The sequence below is a fragment of the Tachypleus tridentatus genome, chromosome 7 (assembly GCF_004210375.1).
Source record: "Tachypleus tridentatus isolate NWPU-2018 chromosome 7, ASM421037v1, whole genome shotgun sequence".
NCBI lineage: Eukaryota > Metazoa > Arthropoda > Merostomata > Xiphosura > Limulidae > Tachypleus > Tachypleus tridentatus.
In genome coordinates this window covers 135726900-135753261 of record NC_134831.1, presented here as the reverse complement: position 1 = coordinate 135753261, position 26362 = coordinate 135726900, and the positions used below count along the sequence as shown (strand labels likewise).

The following is a 26362-nucleotide window of genomic DNA, read 5'->3' as shown; positions in this document are numbered from 1 at the left end:
TAAAGGTGCTTGAGTTATAGGACTGGGTGTTTTTTGTCTAATTGTCGTTGTGTTTTGTTTTTTTTAACGTATGCGTTTGTATTAACATTACGAATATACAGGTTTCACACGTGGGACTTATTATTGCAAATCTAACTCTGAATGGTTCGAAAGACAGTGTTGTTCTGATAAAAAAACTGTTTTTGAAGTTATTTTTACTGTATTGTGTTAGGGTAATCTATATTTTCCATAAAGTCTGGTAATGTTTGGCTAAACCTTTCCAAAAATAACAGTCGGTAGTTTTTCTCTACATGTATTCCTTTTATCTGTAAGCTTCAACAAATCTTCTATAATTTTTTTCTTTCTTAGAATATTTCTTACAGAAAGCCTGAGTTAGCGTTCTAGGCTGCTTATCGAACCGTTTAAGGTTAGAGAAATGATGTCGCATAACATTCTCCGCACATTCAGCTGAGGGCGCGTTATAAAAGTGAGAGTCAATCATATTATTCGATTCAAAGAGTCTAACACAGCCCTATTAGCGGCAGTTGGTGATGCTTTTTTTTTCTCCGTGGGTTCACTAGATGAAAATTAGGAATAGTTGAAAATTCCAATTTGCTTTGCAATTCATTAGTTTTAGCACCTGGTGTCAAAACTAAAAGGAAAATAAATTTCAGCTCTGGTGTGGTAACCAATTTTCATCATGTTTGAAATCAGAAGAATGTTTAATGTGATGTGCGTGCAACCAGCACTGTGTTTTACCTTTGACTTGCTTCTTCGTGCTGTTGAGAGAATGATCCGAGCCTCCCCGGATCTGCTCGAACGACGTATAAAGAAACGCACACATGGGGGCGTTGCGAGTCGCATTGTCATTGCTGTCGAAGGTTCCAAACGTCTACAAATAAAGACTGTTTTCTCATCCGGATATATTGGTGCTGTTACTGCTTTATATGCTATTTATGATTTTTTTGCTACATTTAATTAGTTCGTGTTAATAAATATTACTTATCTTTTATAAGGAAGTCACCAAAGCCTAAAGATAATTTTGGTATGTCATCGGGCTCAGTCGTGCCCATGGAAACCGACGCCATGTCAGTGATATAACACCTATGTAGTTGGCGATAGTTGGTGGTTGTATTCTGTTTATATACTGAGATTACGCTCAGAACTTGACCTGAGCAAACTCTCGTCGGATTCCTTCGCATGCTCTGATCAGGCCACAAGGAAATACGCAATTTAATGATGTGCAACTGTTAGTGTCACATGATTAATTATGAAACTGTTAGCTTATCAGACATTTTCTTTAAAAAAAATTATGGTAGGGACTAGCACTGGGTAATCATTAGTCATTTGACCGGATCAACGGCGTGAATTCCTGGCACCGTTTAGGTAACAAAAAGACGTTAAACGTGTTTCCTGAATACAAAGTACAACCTTAGAGGTAAAGGACCAAATATCCTCCACTACAGGACACTTTACCTTGAATTTTACTCGCACGAAAGAGATAATAAATACATCCTGACCATGTGACGGGCAACAAACAGCTATGCAGCTAACGTCTTGCCACAGACTAAACCTGTCGAGCTCCCTATGACGGCCTCTTTTATCTTTTCTGCTTAGATGCGATGTGGGTCTCTGGAATGTCTCGTAGTAACCAATCTACAGAGGCGTCCGTCAATGGTAGTTTTGTTGTTAATTTTTAACTACGTAAGAAGAGTGAGGAGTTAAATGCGTCGACAATTAGTTATATCATTAACACATGTTAATGATATTTCTTTCAATGTTTATTCTGTTCTAACATCCGATCTTCCAGTAGGTAAGTTTTAAGTTGCCAGACTTGTAATGCTAAACTCCAAGGTTCGATTCAGCGCTCTGAGCAAAGTACATATAGTCCATTGTGTAACTTTACGCAAAAAAAACAACAACAATGACCGTTACATCCCACTTAACTATCGGTTACTTTAAATGAAGTATATTTTCACGAATAAAAAATAATCGTTTACCTAGAAAAGGCCATTAGAAATCTTATGTTAAACAGTGTCTTTTAACGAGGTGCACGTTTTATGGTGTCTTAATGGTCTACACGTAGGACACTTTCATGATATCATGTTGGCTACACTTTGGACCCTCTATGTTGACTTATTGATCTACATATTAAATACTCACCGTTAACACGAGTCCCTCTATACAAGCAAGTCACTTCTCTTTTATGTGGTGTTTGGTATTGTGGGATTTGAACACTTTTGTTACAAGAAGATTTGACAAAAAGTAAAATATTCTACTCGATGATGGCTTGGATTTTTCACGTCCATCAAAATATTGGTCTTCTGTAGAAGTCGTGTAATATTAACAATCATAAAGTGTTTTTAAAATGTAGATAAAATCAATAACTTCATTGCAAATGGTCATCATTAATATTAACGTGCTTTCTCCGACCATCTTTTTTCCGTCCTCACATATGTTATACTGCCAAATATGTCTAGAAGAAATGAAGAAGCTATTTATCACCAGACTGTTTCAGACAAATATCATACCTTTCATTGAAATCATCCAAGGTATCGCAGTTTTCGACCTTTATGACAAATTGTCCTCCTTTTCAAAAGTGCAGCATATCATATTAACTGTTGCACATATTTCATTCAATGTAGGTTAAATAAGCACCAAGTATAATCGAAATCAAAAACTTTACTGATAAAATGCTCCCTTTTAACTTCTAAAAACACTCACGATGACACTAGAAATACTTCATATTAATGTGGTTACGGGTTAAATATCGTTAACTTAGAAACACAGTCACAGTGACATCAAAGATATTTATGAGATGTGACGTAATTGCTAAGTCACTTAACGTCTGCTAGGGTTTAAGACTGCGGCCACATAAATTAGAAACTAAAAATACAAGTAGTACTGAATTTTCAGTTTGCTCCTGAAGAAGAAAAGCCCATTTTTGTTAAAGCGCTCAGGTTATAGGGTTTTTATCACTTTTCTACTTAAGTTAATATATTATTCTTCCTTATAAAAACTAGAATTAATTTATTATTTAGTTTCGTACCCCCTTCATTAGCGATATTTTGTACTCTAATCCTAATAGTCTCCCGGTTGCAACGGTAAGGATACGGACTTTCAATCCAAAAATCCTGATCTCGATTCCGTTCAGTGGACACAGCAGATAACCCAATGCAACTTTGTCTCTAAAACAAATATCCTTTGTAATTCAATCGGACAAACGTTTCCCGAAACGGTTTATCCCCATAAGAACATGCCCTTAATTGATTTTTTTAAACCAAAAGTACTTGTTTTATTAGCCTATCATAAATTAAAACGATATTGTGAGTCAATGAGTACTTTATAAACCGGTTTTTCATGTACGTAAAAGTCGATTGAAACACGGCTTCTCAAACTTTCTCCGCGTACAGAAAGGGATAAAGGTTTAGAATCAGTCTTTAGGTGAAACAAAATTAACTTCATTGTTTTTACTTCTATAACTGAACTGTCTTAAGAACGTCATCATATTTTCACGAGTTATTTTTAAAAACTGGTCTGTTACTTTGTTTTTATTTATGGGGTCTTTGCTTCTTTATTTGTTCGTACTGAGCACTGTCCATAGTTTGGACCATATTTGAATGATTGTGAAAGATATATTATTATGTGTTTTTATATTTTTAGTCTGATTTTAGGATTCTCAAATTTCTTTCGTTCTTTTACGTCTTAATAATAGAATAAAGCTTCAGTTAAAAGATCGACAGTGAAAACCACTTCCTCTTATATAGTTTTCGTCTTTAAATCTGTATGGTTTAGCCCAATAAACTTTAAAATCACAACTTTCCTTATCAAATTTGTTTCGTCATTGACTTTGTTATCGTGTTTTTTTTTCAAGTCACAAAATTTTCAAAACCAGCCACGCAGTTATAGATTTGTTTTCTATTATAATTTAGCATTTTTTTTATAATCGAAGATATACCCAGGAAAGCTGTTTCTCGAACCTTCTTTGTATAATATATTGATATTTCATACTCTAACGATGGTGTTAAGTTGAAATGAGTGTTATACGGTTAACGAGCTTTCTTCCACCATCTTTTTTCCGTCCTCACATCTGTGATACTGCCAAATATGTCAAGAGGAAATGAAGCTATTTATCACCAGACTTTTCCAGACAAATATCATAGTTTTCATTGAAATCATCCGGTGTATCGCACTTTTCAACCTTTATAACAAATTGTCTTCCGTTTCAAAAGTGCAGCATATCACGTATTTCATTCAGCATAGGTCAAATCAGCACCAAGTGGAATCGAAATAAAAAAAAATTTACTAATAAAATGCTTCTTGTAACTTCTAAAACACTCACGGTGATACTAGAAATACTTCATATTAATGTGATCACGGGTTAAATATCGTTTAACTTAGAAACAGAGTCACAATGACATCAAAGATGTTTATGAGATGTGACGTAATTGCTAAGTCACTTTACGTCTGCTCAAGGTTGTGACTGTTCTTCCTTATAATAGACCGGCATGGTCAGATGGTTAAGGCACTCCACTCGCAATTCGAGAGTCGCAAGTTCGAATTCCCGTCACACCAAACGTGCTCGCCCTTTCAGCTGTGGGGATATTATAATGTTACGGTCAATCCCACTATTCTTTGGTAAAAGAGTTGGCGATGGGTGGTGATGACTAGCTGCCTTCCCTCTAGTCTTACACTGCTAAAGTAGGGATGGTTAGCGCAGATAGCCCTCGAGTAGCTTTGTGCAGAATTCAAAACAAACCAATCCTTATAATAATTAGAATTCATTTGTTATTTAGTTTCGTACTGCCTTCATTAACGATATTTTCGGCCATAATCCTAATAGTCTCCGGGTGGCAGCGGTAACAACGCGGACTTACAATGTAAAACACGGATTTCGATTCCCCTCAGTGGTTGCAGCAGATAAACCAATGTGACTTTGCTTTAAAACAAACGAAAAATAATCCCAACCTGCAAAAAAAGTTCGAATAGCTTAGGAGATTTAGGCTAGTCCTGAATCCGCATTATAAGATAGAGCATTTGGGCCTTAAGATTTGTATGATTTGGCACTAGGGTATTATTTGTTTTCAAATTGTATTGTACCTCTTTTTTTCCGTATTTTGAAAAATCAGCGTCTTAGATTACTTTGCACATACATTCACAATTACCTTTTTTATTCTTATGAGAGTATAAGAAATTGTAGATACTACTTTGAAAAATTGTAGAATACTAATGCTATGTTTTATATAAACCAATCAAACCAGTGATCTTCACCACTTGTTGATGTAATCTGTCAGTTTTGAATTTCGCACAAAGCTGCATAAGGGCTATCTGCGCTAGTTGGCCCTGATTTAGCAGTGAAAGACTAGAGGGAAGGCAGTTGGCCATCACCACTCACCTTCAACACTTGGGCTACTCTTTTATCAACGAATAATGAAACTGACTGTCACGTTATAACGCTCTCACGACTGAAAGGGCGAACATCTTTGGTGGGACGGGTATACGAACACGTGACCCTCAGATTGAGGACCAAGCGCCCTAACCACCTAACCATGCCGAACCAGTAATCTCTCAATTGATATCTTGGTATTACAGAACTACATTGAGAACCATTCATACGATGGTGTGTTACTCGTATAACAGCAGTGAATGTCTGTTGATGGATCTTTAAATTACACTGGACAAAACTATAGTTCTTGGGCTGGCTCTAACTCAGTCGCTAGCATGTTTGGACTGTGAATCCAAAAGTTGACGGTTTACGTCCCGTTGCTGCAACAATCATTTTTGTAATTTTGATACTTCAGTACGTAATAATAGTGATATACAAATCCCACTTTTCGGTTGGAGTTGCCTAAGAGTTTTGTTTTGTGTAATGTTGGCTTTCTTTCCATTCTGTCAGCGCAGATGGCCTTCGTATAGCTTTATGTGAGTATTGTAAAACAACCAAACAAGCGAAACTATTCTAATGAAGCTGAACCTTCAGGTAATAACTGTTGTTATATTTCGTTTGGTCGGATGATCCAGTTCTCGTGACTTGGTCATTTTCAGTGTTTAGTGTTAATCGTTTTTTGTTTTTTTTTGTTTGCTTTTCTTTTGTTATCAGAGGCTCTTTTGATGTTGGCTGTCCGACTAGAAAATTCCTTTAACATCGAAGCTGTTGTCGATCCCATTGAGATCCGAATCTCTGAAGCTGTCATGAACTTCCAGGAGAACAGTCAGGCCGTTTCAGATAGGGTGAGTAATAATACCATGACGCATAGCTTTCTGGAGAACAATCGGGCAACTTTTGATAGGGTAAATATACCGTGATATAGGAATTTTCTGTTCGGATATCGATTGCTGATGGAACGTGGTTTTTCATATTTATTTGTTGCTTAATCGAAATATGTTAATTGTGAGGTAACATCCACCCTGCGGTGAAGTGAGGCTACTTACAATGCTTGTCGAGTATCTCGTTAATTTATAAGAATATTAATCTGACAGAACAAAAAGGGGCTAATCTTTCTTCTGATGCACTTCTAATGTTAACTTCAGTCTAAACACTGCTTCATATTCTGTGTTTTTGGTTAGTATAGCCGAGTGTTTAAAAAAAAAACACCCTAAAATAAGTGTTTATGAAATAGCTTCTGTTCAAGTCCGAATACTGGTATAAGGGCATTAATCCGTCTTCACCCTTTTAGTCTTCTAAGAATTAAACCACAAGAAAAGAGTCAAGAAAGAACATTATGAATCCATTCTCTCTTTTTGCACTTTATTAATTATTTTTATGGCTCGACAGATGGCGACTTTGTATCGTTTACAAGCTGTATTTTTTTTCGTATTCGTTTTACCTTCATGCCCTTGAGCGGCTGTGGATTCACGATGCCGCAGAAACAGCTTCGTATGAACAACTTATTTCATAGAACAAGCTCTACGTTAAATGTCTTTCTTCTTACAAAACTTAAACACATACATATGTAACTAAAGTAAAATATTTATTTTTTTATTATCATGGTCAGTAAGCAAAGTTTATTTTGCTGTGCCCTACGTTACTTGTGAAGATGGTATGTAAAGTAACGAGGGTGTGCGTGCGAAGTTGCACGTGGGCCTCTTATTTTCGTGCTTCATCAGCAAGATGAAAACGATAACCTCAACCGTTGTCGTCCATCACTGTTGTCAGGAACATTCATTGACATTCGCCCATTGCAACAATTAGGGCGTAGCGTCTGAGAACGTTTCTTTTGGTCAATTTATTCGAGTTTAGTGACATAGTAGAATCTCTCTGCCTCACAGTCTGTGCGAACAAGAATGACCGAAGAAGTTTGACCTTGTTAGCTATGGATAGAATGCACTGACGGCAGCAGGAAAAGCCCAGTGGGGCATCACCGGGAATTGGCCAACAGTGCGATCTGTTGGGTAGATATGTCTCCATGATAAATGGCCTATGTTTCATTATGGCCTATTGTAGATCAGGTACTGCAGAAGAGAAAGCTTGGAATGTGGATTCGTTATTCAACAAGTTGTGCTTTATGGTTAATAAGCGTATGAATATTTTTAATTTTATAACTTTGCAATGCTTATAGATAGAATAAACATTGAAGTTAATTTGGTTCTAGTGTAAGTAACTGTTGTTGTGACTGTGGTAAAAATTTGGTACTAGCTGAAGTAACTACGGTAAAAGACGAATGCGTGAAGTTTCTCTGCGTTGGTAGCATTTGTAATAGTTTCTAATTAACAACAGTACAAATTGTTATAGTAAACTACAGTTGAAAGAGACAAAGAATTTGAAATGCTACAATGACAGTATTAACCTCATATTTAATCCTTTAAACTGTAAATTGGAGAAGAAAAACATTCCGTGCACCTATTGGCTATAAAAAGCACTTCCGGGGGGAAAAAAGCATTTTTGAGAGCTCTAAAGTTTGAATTTTTAATTAAGATGGTATGAATTACTGTGAATATTGAAATTCTTTAGTTTAAAATCATTTTCTATGCTGTAAAGACTTGTAATGTTTTGTTCCTTTTGGAAAATTGTTGTTGAGCTGATATTTTTGAATTGTGAAAACTGAAATAGATAAATTATTTGTTGTTGTTTTTTGTATTTACTTACTGATTGTTACAAGTTATAGCTTTTTATAGTAAAGAAGAGTTTTTTCATAACGGGTACGAAACGTCTTGTTTGTTCTAAAGAATAAACTTCATTATTGTTAAAGCTGTAACTTGTAATAAAATAACACTCACTATTTTACTGCAGTTATCCAAATTATATAGTATTTAGTTAAAAATAGTTATATGTTTTAACATTGTGCTAGTGGTTAATTTTTTGTTATTAAACTTGTATTTGTTTGAAATTGTTTAGGAAAACGTAGGACATTAAAATTAACTTAAATTTTCGGCTGTGCTTTATTCGAACTTTGTTTTGTACGATTTGAGTTACGAATTTGTCCAGTGTGATAAGCACACACGTATTAGCATAATACAACGTTTATTATTAACACTTTGGTTTTTCGTGCTTTTGTCAATGCCCCGTGTATACTTTTACAGTTGTTTCAAAAATGCGGACGGCCTCGTCTAGGAAAACGAGATACCAGAAAAGAGTTGGAGTTCAAGACATTCAAATTTAGTCCAAGACATGACGACAACAAAGCTACCAAAAGCGTCTTGAATCAGCTTTTAGGGAAAATAAAAAAGAAACTCAGACGGACTAAGAATTTTTGGGCAAACTTACCGAATGAACTTTGCGATAATCCAAAAGTTACAGGCGATAGAACAACGAGGAACAGTCAAGGAAGTTGCTGGAATGGGCTAACGAAAGCAAAGTAAGTTTGAGAGAAGAATGTGCTGCCATCTAATGACACAAATAAAACATTTTAGGTGGTGTTGTGCTCGTTTAGATACATATGTTTATTAAAATGGCGTTCTAATGAAAGTATATTTTATATATATTGCAGTGTAGTATAAGTTATGAAAATGTGGCTGATACGAGTTTAAAATTGATGTATGATAACAATGATTTGAAATCTTAAATTGGTAGCACTTAGTTATACTCAGGGACTTGTACTTTATCGTGAGATAATACGGTAGTTCAGCAGTAAGCCTCACACAACGCTAAAACTCGATTTTTCCATACCCGTGGTTGGTAGAGTAAAAATAACTCATTGTGTAACTTTTGTGCTTAATAAAAACAATGATAATATAAACTATGTAAAAGATTTGTTAAACTCACTGCTGAAGGCCCCTGGCATGGCCAGGTGGTTAGGTTGCTCGACTCCTAATCCAAGGGTCGCAGGTTCGATTCCCTGTCACGCCAAACGTGCTCGCTCTTTCAGTCGTGGGGGCGTTATAATGTGACGGTCAACCACACTGTTTGTTGTTTAAAGAGCAGCCCAAGAGTTGGCAGTGGGTGGTCATGACTAGCTGTCTTCCCTCTAATCTTACACTGCTAAATTAGGGACAGCTTTGCACGACATTCAAAACAAACACACACTGCTGAAGATTGATTATTATGCATATAAAAAAATTAATCATAATTCAGAAATTATAGTGTAGGAACAAAACTGAATTATTATTAGTGGCAATTCATATTTCTAATCAATTAATCTTTCCAAAAGCTCTTTATAGTAAAAATTCATCCTCGATACATCAAATGTTTTTCCACTCTGAATTATCGTTTCTTGCACTCCTGGAAAACATTCCATTAGTGAAAATATCAAGAATTATCAGTCAAGTGTTAAAAACTGTTAAATCAAAGTGTTGAAGTAGCATTTTATGTTTTATATCATGAGTAAAAAATATGAACGTGCCAACGTTTTGTCAAAAATATTAATATTTCTCTAGTCTATTTAGAATTTAACTTCCTATTTCACATCAATATAAAATCAGATATTTTACTTTCATCAAGACATTTTTACTTTTGTTTTTATGTAATAATGAAAACACAATAACCTCTTTTGTACTTAAATATATTTGGGTTTGGTTAAGTAGAAGTAGAAGGAAAAAAGAATGATAGATAGATGTCTTTTGATGGTGTTCTTATGTTTCATTATTTATCAAGTGTAGTTCTATTTTTATGATGTATTATTCAAGTTTTCTTAGATTATTTTTATAAACTCTACTTATTTTTTTTATGATATAATGTTCAAGTTTTTTCTTGCATTTTTTAACCAAACAATGGAACAAAACTAGTGTGGGTAACGTTATTTATGACCTCTAGTTCTATTTTTAATGATGTATTATTCAAATTTTCTTAGATTTTTTATCAATTAACGGAACAAAAGTAGAGTAAGTAACATCACTTATGGTGTCTAATTCTTTTTCTTGTGATGTATTGTTCGTATTTTCTTAACTTTTTCTCAACCAGTAGAACGGAACTAGTGTAGGTAATTAATAATTAATTATAAACAATAGATTGCACAGTTTTTTAGAATAACTAAAAATTCTCAATTGTATTTTGTCTTTTACACTCAGGTACAAAGCTGCATTGGTGGGTAATGGCCTTATGAACCAGAAAGACAACCCAGAAGTCAGCTTAGATGTTACAAAACAGAATATTGTGATAACGAAACAAAACTTAGTGCTTCAGCTGATAACTGTCAAGTTAAATAATGCATACAGAGGATTGGATGTAGAATGGGAATTTCCAAGTGAGTTTTTGAAAGAATTTGCCCAAACTGGGGATAATCTTCTAAAGATTATCTTGCATTCCCATGGTAATTTTTAGCAACAGATTATCATTTATTATTATTATGAATTATTTTAAATAAAACAGCTTTAAGAGTTACATGTTATTAACTATCGTAATTCACAACAAATAAAATAAATGAATTACTAATAATAATAATAATTGACTCTTTTTAAGGAGAAAGAAAGAGTCATCTTACTTATTTATATTTATTCATTGTTTTCCTATTAACAGAAAGCATTTTGTGAAATAATAAGCTTTGGTTCTTATTATGTAAAAAAAAAAAAACAAGGAAAGTAAAAATAACCATATTATACTCTGGTGCAGCAGCAAAAGTCTCACTTAAAGATGACAGATATTTTATATCAGGCTTGTATTTGGTTGTTTTAAGAGCTATGTATGCAGTACTAGTTTCAGCAGCAAGTGTCTTCCTCTAATTAGACTTTACAAAGTTCATCACTGAAAATAATGACTCTCATAAACATGTTGATGAAAATACTGTTAATACTGTCATTGTGACATTTTCCAGACAGTAAAAAATTTCAGAGTTTCAGAACTTGATTTTCTGCATTATCCAGTCAATAATCAATCTATTTCAATATTTTCTAGTTCAGCTAAATTGACAAACTTTTGCCTTTAAATTGATCTGCTTTGTGAATCAGTCATTTGCATCTCACCATTATCCAAGTCAATCCACTGCAACATTTTCAAATTCAGTTTGTTTAACATTACACTGTTTGCATACTTAATGAATTTTGCAGTTTTTTCAAATAACCTGAACATATTAAATCTCAAAGAAAATTGTTCAAAACTTGAATTAATGGTGCTTGAAAGTTACATTTGCAAGCTCAGAATGTATATTTTCTCGTAAATTTTGAGATCTCTCATATTCTTTTAAGTTTAGGAATTATATAAAAGTGCCATTGTAAACATCACGTTAAAAAAATTTCAGTTTGATTTCAAAAGCTTTTATGTTTTCAAACATAACATCAAGTGTTTTGCCAAATCCCTGCAGTTTGGTGTTCAAGTCAATTTAATGTGAGGCAAAATCTGTAAGAAACATCAAGCTAAAAATCCACATACCATCAGATAATTCTAGACAAGAAAATGTTTCATTTGTCAAAACCAGGCAACTTTCATCCAAATACTCAACAGATCATTTAAGGATAGAACTTCCACTTAGCCAACAAACACTGTTGTACATAAGTAGCCCTATGTACAGCAACTTCACTTCTCTCAGTAAATTATGAAATTGTCTTATTTTCAAAGCATGCACAGAAATAAAATTAGCTATCTTGGTTAAAATTTCCATAAATTTTTCAAGCTCCTTAAGGCCAACCTTTGCACACAAAACCTCCTCGTGTATAATAAAATGAAAGTCTACCAGTGATGTCCAACATATTTTGAAAACAGATTTACAAAAGCTGCTTCATTACCAATCATGCTGGGTGCACCATCAGTTGTTATAGAAAGTATTGTTGAAAGGTCAACCTGTTGATTGGATAATTCATTTACTACTGCCTTACATATTTCAGTCCCTGTTGTATGTTCAGGTAATGTTACCATGTTAACCAGTTCTGTGCAGACTTCATCATCCCTACCAAACTGAGAGATAATGGGTAGTGTAGCTGTTGATGTAAAATCAATGCTCTCATCAAAACAAATGGAAAGGAATTTACATAAACCAATATCTTTTGTTAGCTGTTCTGCTATTTTTTTCCACCTTTAATATCCTATCTTTAACCGTGTTTCTACTCACTGGCAATTTCTTAATGCACTGGATAATTTTTTCTTTTTATGAAAAACTGTCAAAAAGGAAAGGAACACATTCTAGCCACGATTATTTAATATACTCCCCATCACTAAGTGGTTTTCTGTGTTGAGCAATAATCTTTGAAATCTCAAAATTAGCAGCAACAAATTTCATCAAAACATTTGACTGCACGTTGTTGTTGCTGACTTCTTGAGAAATGTGTTCTTTTTGTTCTTGCTCACCCTTATCACAAAACCATTTATGAGCAATTTCATAATGTCACTTTACAGATGAAGTCCTGCACACCACTGTTTCAGAACATAAGATACATAATGCTTTATCACCCTTTTTGATCTTGCCAAATGTTTCAGTCCATGATTCTTAAATATTTGCTGCTGCTTCTTTAATTTGAACATTTTTGTTTCTTTGCTGGTTGGGCTGGCATTCTGACAAGCTCAAAAGGGTAAATATAATTTAAATATATCTCTCCAATGAACTTAAATACGATAATATAACTTACCGTAACATAGCAGCAGGTGAAAAGTTTTGTCACTGATATAAAAATAAATCTATAATTAACTAACTGATCAAAAATATATACATGCCACACCAAATGGCATAATCTTAACAATATAATTCGTATATTTACTGAAAAAGTAAATGTATATTTACTGTTCTTATCACTAAATATCCAGTATTCACTCACAAACAACAGAAGAAAAATATAAGCAGAGTGAAGCCAATACCAACAGTTTATTTCTATTTTTACTCAAATACTGATATGAACACTGGATCTGCAAGGAATTCAAAATGTGTTATCTGATGTAACATGTTTTCAGAATCACAAAGCTGGCACCAAGAGGGCATGAGACTTTTCCTGTGAACATTTCTCACTGCTCCCAGGTTGGAAAAATCATTTGCTGCTTCATTTGGCAATAATGATAATCATTATAAATTTATTTGTTATGGGTTAGCATTAGAATTTGAAGAATTAAGAGGCAACACTGCTTGAAATATGCCAACAAAAGTTTTTCGCATGCCATAGGTTCACCATCACTGTGTTAGAGGAATAGATGTAGAATGGGAATTTCTAAGTGAGTTTAATTTGTTAAACATGTGTAACTTTCTTGAATGACCACAAGTTGAATAAACTGTTCAACAATGATATTTCTTCTCCCTCTTTTCAATGCACCTAAGAGTATTCAGATTTTAGTTCAGGCTAGGAGCTGTAGTTGATCAAGTGTGTGAATTTATGTTATATACTTTTATTGGGGACAGAATATGCCCTTTATTGGACTGTTTAACTTAACTCTCATGAGGTTTTTCTCACTTGAATCTGGTAAATGTATGTGTCCATATTGCTCCTCTCCTCCCCCCACAGTGGCTCAGCAGCAAATATGAAGATTTATGACACTAATAAACCAAGTTTTCATTCTTGTGATGGAGACAGTATAGACACCCTATTGTGTAGCTTTGCTTTTAACAACAAAGAAACAAATAATTCTATGCTAATCAATCGTTACTTTTGTATTTTTAAAATATAAATTACTATTTTTACTCTGCAAGAGTGCATGAAATAGTTATGAGTAGTATTTAATTAATCATATGAACTGGATATAAATTTGGTTTATTTGTGATTCTTAAGATATATGTTTTTAGTGGTTCGTTTTTACTGTTGTTTAATTATTACTCAGTTTTTTATCCCAGATATAGTTTGTAATGATACTTAACAAAAAAAAACAACTGAAACGTAAGCTGAAATATGTTTGTATTATAACAATTAACTTAAGACTAAATTTATTTTCAGGTTTATTACAAATACAAAGCTTCAAAGTATTGCATATGTTACTTTCAAATTCAGTTTAACAGTATAATGTCCCATTATTTTATAAAGTGCTTATTCTCAAAATGAGCAAATTTACAAATATTTTTAAGTTGTGCAGATTTAGCTACTAGACAGCACTAAATTATAGTCTAAGCAAACAACATATAAAATTGAGAATTTTTGAAGGATAATTCAGCATATTTTAAATTTTCGTTGATTTATTATTGAAGTCAATGTGAAATTGTTGCCTTTTCAATGGCAGGTTTTTCACAACATATGCAGCTGATTTTGTAGGTTTAACAAAGAAAATCAATTTTCAGAAATGGATTATTTTGTGAATAAGCAGTGTACAACCCAAGAAATGTAAACTTTAAAGGTTTAGTATCTAAATATAAATAACATCTTGTTTATTGAAAATATGTGGAATATGTGTATTTATTTTATTATTAAATTTGACAGAGTTCAATGTTATTTACATTTTTTCATGTTGTGAATATTTTTGTATCATCTTACTTAATCAAATGAAACATACTTAAAAATTGACCTTGCAGTAACATAATTTTTTATTTTATGTTATTTTTAACTAATACAAAATGGTAATTTATTTAAATTGAGAAATATTTTTCTGGAGATCAAAGCCTCAAAAGCTTAGTCTGTTTGATTAGGTGATATGAAAATAACATCATCCTGCCAAGTGTGTATGATCACAAGTTTCCAAATGTCTAAAAATCCTGCCACATATATCCTTGCCGTTACTGTAAGAGGTGATTTTATCAAGGCTTTGGTTGAAATTTTGGTTATTCGATTTATTCATTTAACAATTAAACAGATATTTTTACTCTCTTTTTATCTGGTTTCATCCTGCTGTTTCAGTATCAAGTTTCATTTATTTTTTATGATGTATTATTTAATTTTCTTTGATTTTTTCAGTTTAACAACACTATTTTTTTAAATGTATTATCTAAGCTTTTTTCGATTTTTCATCAACCAGTTTAACAAGGCTAGTTCTTTTCTTATAATGTACTATTTAAACTGTCTTCAACTTTTCATCAACCAGTTTAACAAGGCTAGTTCTTTTCTTATAATGTACTATTTAAACTGTCTTCAACTTTTCATCAACCAGTTTAACAAGGCTAGTTCTTTTCTTATAATGTACTATTTAAACTGTCTTCAACTTTTCATCAACCAGTTTAACAAGCCTAGTTCTTTTCTTATAATGTACTATTTAAACTGTCTTCAACTTTTCATCAACCAGTTTAACAAGGCTAGTTCTTTTCTTATAATGTACTATTTAAACTGTCTTCAACTTTTCATCAACCAGTTTAACAAGGCTAGTTCTTTTCTTATAATGTACTATTTAAACTGTCTTCAACTTTTCATCAACCAGTTTAACAAGGCTAGTTCTTTTCTTATAATGTACTATTTAAACTGTCTTCAACTTTTCATCAACCAGTTTAACAAGGCTAGTTCTTTTCTTATAATGTACTATTTAAACTGTCTTCAACTTTTCATCAACCAGTTTAACAAGGCTAGTTCTTTTCTTATAATGTACTATTTAAACTGTCTTCAACTTTTCATCAACCAGTTTAACAAGGCTAGTTCTTTTCTTATAATGTACTATTTAAACTGTCTTCAACTTTTCATCAACCAGTTTAACAAGCCTAGTTCTTTTCTTATAATGTACTATTTAAACTGTCTTCAACTTTTCATCAACCAGTTTAACAAGCCTAGTTCTTTTCTTATAATGTACTATTTAAACTGTCTTCAACTTTTCATCAACCAGTTTAACAAGGCTAGTTCTTTTCTTATAATGTACTATTTAAACTGTCTTCAACTTTTCATCAACCAGTTTAACAAGGCTAGTTCTTTTCTTATAATGTACTATTTAAACTGTCTTCAACTTTTCATCAACCAGTTTAACAAGGCTAGTTCTTTTCTTATAATGTACTATTTAAACTGTCTTCAACTTTTCATCAACCAGTTTAACAAGGCTAGTTCTTTTCTTATAATGTACTATTTAAACTGTCTTCAACTTTTCATCAACCAGTTTAACAAGGCTAGTTCTTTTCTTATAATGTACTATTTAAACTGTCTTCAACTTTTCATCAACCAGTTTAACAAGGCTAGTTCTTTTCTTATAATGTACTATTTAAACTGTCTTCAACTTTTCATCAACCAGTTTAACAAGCCTAGTTCTTTTCTTATAATGTACTATTTAAACTGTCTTCAACTTTTCATCAACCAGTTTAACAAGGCTAGTTCTTTTCTTATAATGTACTATTTAAACTGTCTTCAACTTTTCATCAACCAGTTTAACAAGGCTAGTTCTTTTCTTATAATGTACTATTTAAACTGTCTTCAACTTTTCATCAACCAGTTTAACAAGCCTAGTTCTTTTCTTATAATGTACTATTTAAACTGTCTTCAACTTTTCATCAACCAGTTTAACAAGGCTAGTTCTTTTCTTATAATGTACTATTTAAACTGTCTTCAACTTTTCATCAACCAGTTTAACAAGGCTAGTTCTTTTCTTATAATGTACTATTTAAACTGTCTTCAACTTTTCATCAACCAGTTTAACAAGCCTAGTTCTTTTCTTATAATGTACTATTTAAACTGTCTTCAACTTTTCATCAACCAGTTTAACAAGCCTAGTTCTTTTCTTATAATGTACTATTTAAACTGTCTTCAACTTTTCATCAACCAGTTTAACAAGGCTAGTTCTTTTCTTATAATGTACTATTTAAACTGTCTTCAACTTTTCATCAACCAGTTTAACAAGCCTAGTTCTTTTCTTATAATGTACTATTTAAACTGTCTTCAACTTTTCATCAACCAGTGTAACAAGGCTAGTTCTTTTCTTATAATGTACTATTTAAACTGTCTTCAACTTTTCATCAACCAGTTTAACAAGGCTAGTTCTTTTCTTATAATGTACTATTTAAACTGTCTTCAACTTTTCATCAACCAGTTTAACAAGGCTAGTTCTTTTCTTATAATGTACTATTTAAACTGTCTTCAACTTTTCATCAACCAGTTTAACAAGGCTAGTTCTTTTCTTATAATGTACTATTTAAACTGTCTTCAACTTTTCATCAACCAGTTTAACAAGGCTAGTTCTTTTCTTATAATGTACTATTTAAACTGTCTTCAACTTTTCATCAACCAGTGTAACAAGCCTAGTTCTTTTCTTATAATGTACTATTTAAACTGTCTTCAACTTTTCATCAACCAGTGTAACAAGCCTAGTTCTTTTCTTATAATGTACTATTTAAACTGTCTTCAACTTTTCATCAACCAGTGTAACAAGCCTAGTTCTTTTCTTATAATGTACTATTTAAACTGTCTTCAACTTTTCATCAACCAGTGTAACAAGCCTAGTTCTTTTCTTATAATGTACTATTTAAACTGTCTTCAACTTTTCATCAACCAGTGTAACAAGGCTAGTTCTTTTCTTATAATGTACTATTTAAACTGTCTTCAACTTTTCATCAACCAGTTTAACAAGCCTAGTTCTTTTCTTATAATGTACTATTTAAACTGTCTTCAACTTTTCATCAACCAGTTTAACAAGCCTAGTTCTTTTCTTATAATGTACTATTTAAACTGTCTTCAACTTTTCATCAACCAGTTTAACAAGGCTAGTTCTTTTCTTATAATGTACTATTTAAACTGTCTTCAACTTTTCATCAACCAGTTTAACAAGGCTAGTTCTTTTCTTATAATGTACTATTTAAACTGTCTTCAACTTTTCATCAACCAGTTTAACAAGCCTAGTTCTTTTCTTATAATGTACTATTTAAACTGTCTTCAACTTTTCATCAACCAGTTTAACAAGGCTAGTTCTTTTCTTATAATGTACTATTTAAACTGTCTTCAACTTTTCATCAACCAGTTTAACAAGGCTAGTTCTTTTCTTATAATGTACTATTTAAACTGTCTTCAACTTTTCATCAACCAGTTTAACAAGGCTAGTTCTTTTCTTATAATGTACTATTTAAACTGTCTTCAACTTTTCATCAACCAGTTTAACAAGGCTAGTTCTTTTCTTATAATGTACTATTTAAACTGTCTTCAACTTTTCATCAACCAGTTTAACAAGCCTAGTTCTTTTCTTATAATGTACTATTTAAACTGTCTTCAACTTTTCATCAACCAGTTTAACAAGGCTAGTTCTTTTCTTATAATGTACTATTTAAACTGTCTTCAACTTTTCATCAACCAGTTTAACAAGGCTAGTTCTTTTCTTATAATGTACTATTTAAACTGTCTTCAACATTTCATCAACCAGTTTAACAAGCCTAGTTCTTTTCTTATAATGTACTATTTAAACTGTCTTCAACTTTTCATCAACCAGTTTAACAAGCCTAGTTCTTTTCTTATAATGTACTATTTAAACTGTCTTCAACTTTTCATCAACCAGTGTAACAAGCCTAGTTCTTTTCTTATAATGTACTATTTAAACTGTCTTCAACTTTTCATCAACCAGTGTAACAAGGCTAGTTCTTTTCTTATAATGTACTATTTAAACTGTCTTCAACTTTTCATCAACCAGTGTAACAAGGCTAGTTCTTTTCTTATAATGTACTATTTAAACTGTCTTCAACTTTTCATCAACCAGTGTAACAAGCCTAGTTCTTTTCTTATAATGTACTATTTAAACTGTCTTCAACTTTTCATCAACCAGTGTAACAAGCCTAGTTCTTTTCTTATAATGTACTATTTAAACTGTCTTCAACTTTTCATCAACCAGTGTAACAAGCCTAGTTCTTTTCTTATAATGTACTATTTAAACTGTCTTCAACTTTTCATCAACCAGTTTAACAAGGCTAGTTCTTTTCTTATAATGTACTATTTAAACTGTCTTCAACTTTTCATCAACCAGTTTAACAAGGCTAGTTCTTTTCTTATAATGTACTATTTAAACTGTCTTCAACTTTTCGTCAACCAGTGTAACAAGCCTAGTTTTTTTCTTATAATGTACTATTTAAACTGTCTTCAACTTTTCATCAACCAGTTTAACAAGGCTAGTTCTTTTCTTATAATGTACTATTTAAACTGTCTTCAACTTTTCATCAACCAGTGTAACAAGCCTAGTTGTTAGAAAACCATATATTCATATAATAGTAGTTACCCATGATCACATCACAGTCATACTCATGTGCTTTATGTTGATTGTTTCAATGACAGGGGTTTATCAGCATTTATGAACTTGTCTAGAACAAGTGAAGTACTTAAGATGCATGATACGTTTTAACTGTTTGCCCAGTGAGGAGTACTTCTTACTGATACTGTTTATCTAATCTTTCTTAGTGGATGATGGTAGTGGTAGTGGAAGTGGATGGATGCCTGACGACACTGCAGATGATGATTTTCATGACATCTACTTCAGTTATTCCACTACTAGAGCTCCTGCAGCCCCAAGGTGGCCAGCAGATTTCACTAATACTCCACCAAAAATGTTATCAATAGCTCCAAAAATGGCCTACTCCAATTTTATTACAGTGTCAACAGTAATCTTTGTGTACTGTGCTATTTTGTGATATATAAAGGGAAACCGGGACATATTGTAGTTAAAAGAGCTCTATAAGAATGTCTACCACCTCTTGTGTTAAATAAAAAAAATGGCTGTAACTTTTCGGCATTGGCAAGTTACTGGACTTACCAACTCTCAAACTCAGGACTAGGTGTACTTTCTATAACTTGTAAGTTAATGGGAAGATAAAACAGTTGAAAGATTTAGCCCAATACACCATATATATGATTGCCATAAGTATATGAAGATCCTTTTGTTTTTAAAGTCTTAAAATCCAAATACTTTAAAAGGTTATCATAATATCATAACAAAGCTTTTTCAAAGTAGTTAAAAGTAATTTACAATGTTGCTCAGAAGTATTTAGAAAAAAGTGTAATTTTTGAGATCGTTGAGACAATTGGTTCGTACCAATACTTATAGAAAACTTTTAATTCAAAACACATTTGGTTTTATATATTATTATGTGTTTTTAACACGTGTACTACTTAATTTAAGTTTTTATGTTTGTAATAATACAAAAGTACAATTTCATAACTTTTTATGTTACTGAGTTCCTCTGACTTGTGAAAACTATGAGCATACAGTATGAATTCTGTACTTAATGTAGCCGTCCCCATCTGTATGTAAAATTAACACTGTCTAGTTATGCTGTATAGCATGGTTTATTAGGAAACTGATATATGTGTTGAATCATACTTTCAATTGCTAAAGAAGGTTATATAGTGGTTTTATAAGTTGTAAATTTTAAGTTATATTTCAAATTTGTTATCAGTTGCAGCTTTTTAATGGATTTTTGTATAATTCAGTTTATGTGCATTCTGATCATGTTGTTATTCAAGACATGAGTTATCATTGAAAATATAAAGATAAGATAGTAACTGTTGTTCGTTATATTGAGCCAAGAAGACTTTCTTAAACCTTATATATATTATATAAAGGTCACAATGTATTGTGACATTATTTAATTTGAATCTGTTGCATGACACATCCTGAACAGGACTTTAACATAGACAGAGATATCATTTTGTATACCTTATTTATGTTTCAGTTATCTAATTGTATAGTATCTTTTCAGCCACTTTAATCAATGATTTGTCAGTCAAACAAGACCTATAGTTGAGTAAACATCTACAGAAGTCTTTCCTGAAAATGTTTTGGAAGAAGATAAGATATTAGAACACTTAAAACTTTTAAAATTTCTATTAGAGTTTATGATGGATGAGAAGAAAGCAGAATTTATATGTTGAAAAACTTAAGAAAAGACACTTTACAATAAAGTAGCTTACTCAAACATTGTACTTTATCAATAAATAAAAATTGCAGTCGGTTTATCTTAACCTACCTGCATATTAGACATGCATGTTAGCTATATTCTTAACCTACCTGCATATTAGACATGCATGTTAGCTATATTCTTAACCTACCTGCATATTAGACATGCATGTTAGCTATATTCTTAACCTACCTGCATATTAGACATGCATGCTAGCTATATTCTTAACCTACCTGCATATTAGACATGCATGCTAGCTATATTCTTAACCTACCTGCATATTAGACATGCATGCTAGCTATATTCAAATGCCTTTACTTTAATTTCCTATGTTTCCATTCTTCCAGTTTTTTGTCAAAACCCCCTACTTTTCCTTATTCAAGGATAGAAGAACAGGGTTTGTAAGGTTAACTATACAGGTTGATCACTTACAACAGAAACCTTGTGAATGACATCTGGCTGATGCAAATGTTCCAGATTTTACTGGGAGGGTTTCTATAAGTCGTTTTGGTGCTAAGAGATGTTGACTTGTGTACTAAATGTAAAGATATTAAAAAACAACTGAACTCTAAGGTGAATGTATCATTGATTACTAGATATTTGTTAATAACCATCCATCCTGATGAAATGTAACTCGATAGTTTGCTATTTTTCCCTAGAATCTGTCCCACATTTCTTTAACTTGTTTTTCAGATTAGCTTTGTGTTTTTCTTGATGTGCTATTAGTGAAACCCTATACAGGTATAGTCATTTTTAAAAGGATAAAATTTTTCTTGGTGTTTGCCTGTACAGAGTAATATTTCTTTCTAGAAAATCAGTATTCTATATTTGATTACTGATTCAAATTTTAAACACTGTATTGCTGGTACGTATTATACACTAATGCTTTTAAACTGTTAACTGCACACCTGTATATCAACATTCCTTATACAGTGGTACCTTGGTTTTCGAACTTAATCCGTTCCAGAAGGCTGTTGAAAAACCGATTTGTTCGAAAACTGAATCAATTTTTCCCATAAGAAATACTGTAAATTAAATTAATCCTTTACAGACCTCAAAAAATTACGCATCATGAAGCATTTTAAAAAAAATGTCAGGTAACTCTCCTTCTGGGGTTATTTTTCTTCTCTGTCTCTTTGCACTGCTACAACCTGCTTGAGACTCACTGGACCTATTTCTCACTAAAAACATGCCTAATGAGGTTTGCTTCTGCCTGCATTTTAAAATGTTTCTGAAGTAAGACATGGCATTGTCATTGAAAAGGTTTATGTTTCGGTTTGCTACAGCTTTGTCAGGGCGACATTTTTCCACAAAACTTTGTAATTCTCCCCATTTTCCACACATTCCCTTGATTAGTGAACTAGGAACATCCTCCCTTTTCTCCTCCTCATCTGAAGACACTTCCTCAGTTGCCTTCTGTTGCTGCTCCTTCTGAAGGTCTTGCAGTTCTTCCGTGGTGAGCTCAGTGTTGTGGTCTTCCACCAACTCTTCCACATCATCACCACTCACATTCAAGCCCATACACTTACCTAGTGAAACAATATCCTCAACAACAGGCTCAGTTTCAAAGCCTTCAAAGTCTCTATCTTCTACTGAGTTTGGCCACAATTTCTTCCAGGCTGAGTTCATTGTCCTCAAAGACACTTCCCTTCAGGCTTTGTCTATTTTCCTCAAACAATAGAGGATATTAAAGTGCTTTTTCCAGAACTCTCTGAGGGTTAACTCTGTGTCAGAGGTCACTTCAAAGCACCTTTGAAACAGTGCTTTGTTGTAGAGTTTCTTAAAGTTTGATATGACCTGCTGGTCTATGGGCTGAATGAGAGGAGTCGTGTTAGGGGGCAAGAGCTTCACCGTAATGAAACTGTACTCCTCCACCAACCCATCCTCCAAGCCTGGTGGGTAAGCAGGTGCATTGTCCATCACAAGAAGGGCTTTGAGTGGCAACTATTTTCCGTGAGGTAATTCTTTACACTTGGCACAAACACTTCATGGACCCACTCCATAAAAAATTGCCTGGTTACCCATGCTTTACTATTAGCCCGACAGCTTGGTTCAGGAACAGAGTTTATGTTTGACAACCAAGACTTTTTTTTTCTCAAACAATATGTTCGAAAACCGAATTGTTCGAGAAGGGAGTCGTTCAAGAACCAAGGTACCACTGTATTTAGAAAAGTAATATGACTGCTCAGAGTTTATTAGCACCATGATACTCATCTCTGAATAAAACACATAAATACCTAACACACTTTTAAGAAATCAACTTGTGCTTTAACAGTGCAATCAGAAATTTACACTTGAGTACCCATGTATGTGTGTGGGTTGTTCACAGCTTTCCACACATTAACAAGTACATTTAACAGTTATTCAAGTAGAGATGCAACTCCCAGTTGCTGATAGAAATGTCCAAACTTGCTAGCATAAACACAGTTGTTTACATTACCACTCTGAAGCTGTGTTGCATTTTTATTCAATCACTTAAGACTTGCTGTCTGTACACAGTCATACTGTAGGAAATATTTGAATGCTTACATTATACGTCAGGCATTTGTAATGGAAATGCCACGTGTAATGTTTTTGTGTGGAAGAATGTTTTACTACCAGCTCTTGAAAATTGACGTTTTATGTATGTAAAAACCAAAACAGATTTTAAAACATGCAAATATATTTTAGAAATGTGTGAGACTACTCTTGTAGATGATGAAGAATTAATTTAATATGTATTACTTTGTTGTTGTTGTTTTTACTTTAGTATTGACAAAATAAGAAACATTGTTGACTAGTAATCTCTTGCACATTTATTAAAAATGAAGCATTTTAACTGCCTGTGTTGTTGCCAGTTAAAACTGAATTATTTAGTTATCAGAAAAGTGTCTAAATACTGACTTATTTCTATTGTGATTTTAACTCTGTTGTGAAATGTGTTGGGTGAACTTGTTGATCAGGAGACCCAACTACTAGTAGACCTGGAGAACTGTATTTAGAGGAAATTATGAAGGACTTTAGTCCCAGTGTTCTTTTAGCCATTAGATCTCCCATATAAAATAACCTCTTCTAGTGCCTCCTCTTATCCTGTTTCCCATTTAGTGGGTTAGTGGTAACCTTATAGACTTGTAACTCTAATATCTGGGGTTCAATTCCCCATGATGGATAGAGTGCATGCAGCCCATTGTGTGCTTTGCACTAAAAATTGACAAATAATCGTCTGGTGCTATGAAAATTTATATACCACTATAAACTAATTTATTATTAATCTTGTGGTACTATGATAATTTGTATACCACTATAACACTGATTTATTATTCATCATTCTTGCAAATTCACAATAAAAAGGAAGAGCCTTTCACCAGATCTGAACATCACTGTTTAAGCATATGAAAAAGTAGAGCACCATCTACATTTACAGGTATTTTCACTCGTTCTATTTACAATTACCCTTTATTTGATATAGTTAGAAGTTGATTATGCAGCTGTATAACGTAAACTAATGCTATTGCACATTAAACGTCAAACAAGTATAACACACAAATGCACAATATGATTAAATTAAGCACATGTTTTGTTGCACATTACAATACTTAATATTGAGGAAAGTTTATTTGTAAACAGTGCGTCCCTATTATTAGTCTTGGTGATGTCTGTTCATAAGGGAATGAAAATTGCTCATAAAAGAAACATGGACGCACGTTCTCATAAATTCGTCTTGTTTAAATACAGAGTGAACCAGAAGTAATTTCATTCTCACTCCCATATTCAATTTACTTTTTCTATGCAGCCCCCCCACCCACCCCATGGCTCAACGATAAGTTTGAGGGGCTATAATGCTATAGAAACCGGCTATTGTTTCTCTTTGCGCTTAAGAACAACAAAAAATAAAACTTTCCGTACGTCACTAAATAAAGAGTTTGGTGATAAAAATATTCAAGTTTTGTGCTACTTAGTAAAATAGAATAACCTTGATGCATGCACAGTTCTACTGTTGCGAAATTACAGTGAAACCCCAAGTTTAAAAAGTACTTTGATAGATAACTTTTTTGTAAGCTTGAGATACTGCTAGAAAGTTGTATTTTACTCTCTATCTACTCATCAACAGTTAGTTTGTAATGAGAAGGATATCTGTGCCAAAATATGTCACAGTACGAGAATTATTTTACCCTCATCTTGTTAGGCCTAAACTTTTCACTTTGTGAAAAGTTCCTTGATTTGTAGCCTGGCATGGCCTAGCGCGTTAAGGCGTGCGCTTCGTAATCTGAGGGTCGCGGGTTCGCGCCCGAGTCGTGCCAAACTGCTCGCCCTCCCAGCCTGGGGCGTTATAATGTGACGGTCAATCCCACTATTCGTTGGTAAAGAGTAGCCCAAGAGTTGGCGGTGGGTGGCGATGACTAGCTGCCTTCCCTCTAGTTTTACACTGCTAAATTAGGGACGGCTAGCACAGATAGCCCTCGAGTAGCTTTGTGCGAAATTCCAAAAACAACAACAACAACAACAAACATCCTTGATTTGTCTTTCTGTTTATACGTACTACTTGTATATATTCGTGTGCCATAATTACAAATGTATGTATGTCCATTATGAGATATAGTTAGATATCGATTGGTATTGTGCGTATTAGTGTTTGTATTTTGTATTTGGTCAGATTAGTGAATGACCTCGTGAGCTTTGTATAATGTTTTCTTGCGGGTACGTTTTAAGTTAGGTGAAATTTTCAAGGAAAAAAAAGCAATTTCATAGACGTCTAGCATGGTTTCATTCATGTGTATGAATAGTACTAAACGTTAAATTAAAGTCCGGAGTTCGATTCCCGCAGTGGACAAGACGAAGAAAAACTTAGTCCTAAGAACTCGTCAAGTACGACATTGGAAATCAATGTTTTAAAAGCATTTGATATAATTACGAACTCCAGAATAAATCCAGGCAGTACATATGAAAGCAGGACTTTTGGACTGGTTTTGCAGATGGAATACATACGCTTTCGTTAAAAATTCTGTCAAGAAATTTCATGGGCTTTTGAGTAAAAAAGTTGATATCGATGTAAAGAGAAGATATTATCCTTTTAAGTGGCTGATTAATCGCTTTAAATGAATGCTTTAAATTTAAACAAAATTTACCTGGTTTTCTATCTCATGTAGTTGTTAAGTCCAAGAAGTGTGAACCAACATACAGAAAGAGCGTCCACATAAGAGTATTCGAGCTGCGCGATATTTGTGAGTGCTAGCAAATCGTTGGTGCAGAGATGTACTTTTGTTTCTGTTGTGTTTATTTTTAAAGATAATTCTCATTTAAATTACAAATATTGTGACTTCAGTAATGGTGAAGTAAAATAAAATTTCTTGTTAAACTCC

At 33.1% G+C, this 26362-nt stretch overlaps 1 protein-coding gene across 1 annotated transcript in view; it reads left to right on the top strand.

The window, feature by feature from the left end:
* The window catches only part of LOC143256668 (glypican-6-like), a 105350-nt gene extending 78988 nt beyond the window's left edge, over positions 1-26362 (top strand). The window contains exons 6-9 of the mRNA XM_076514174.1: positions 6080-6210; positions 8500-8774; positions 10423-10598; positions 19528-26362. Coding sequence (XP_076370289.1) covers positions 6080-6210; positions 8500-8774; positions 10423-10598; positions 19528-19757 — 812 coding nt within the window. The 3' untranslated portion in view covers positions 19758-26362. The remainder of the gene's footprint in view (positions 1-6079; positions 6211-8499; positions 8775-10422; positions 10599-19527) is intronic.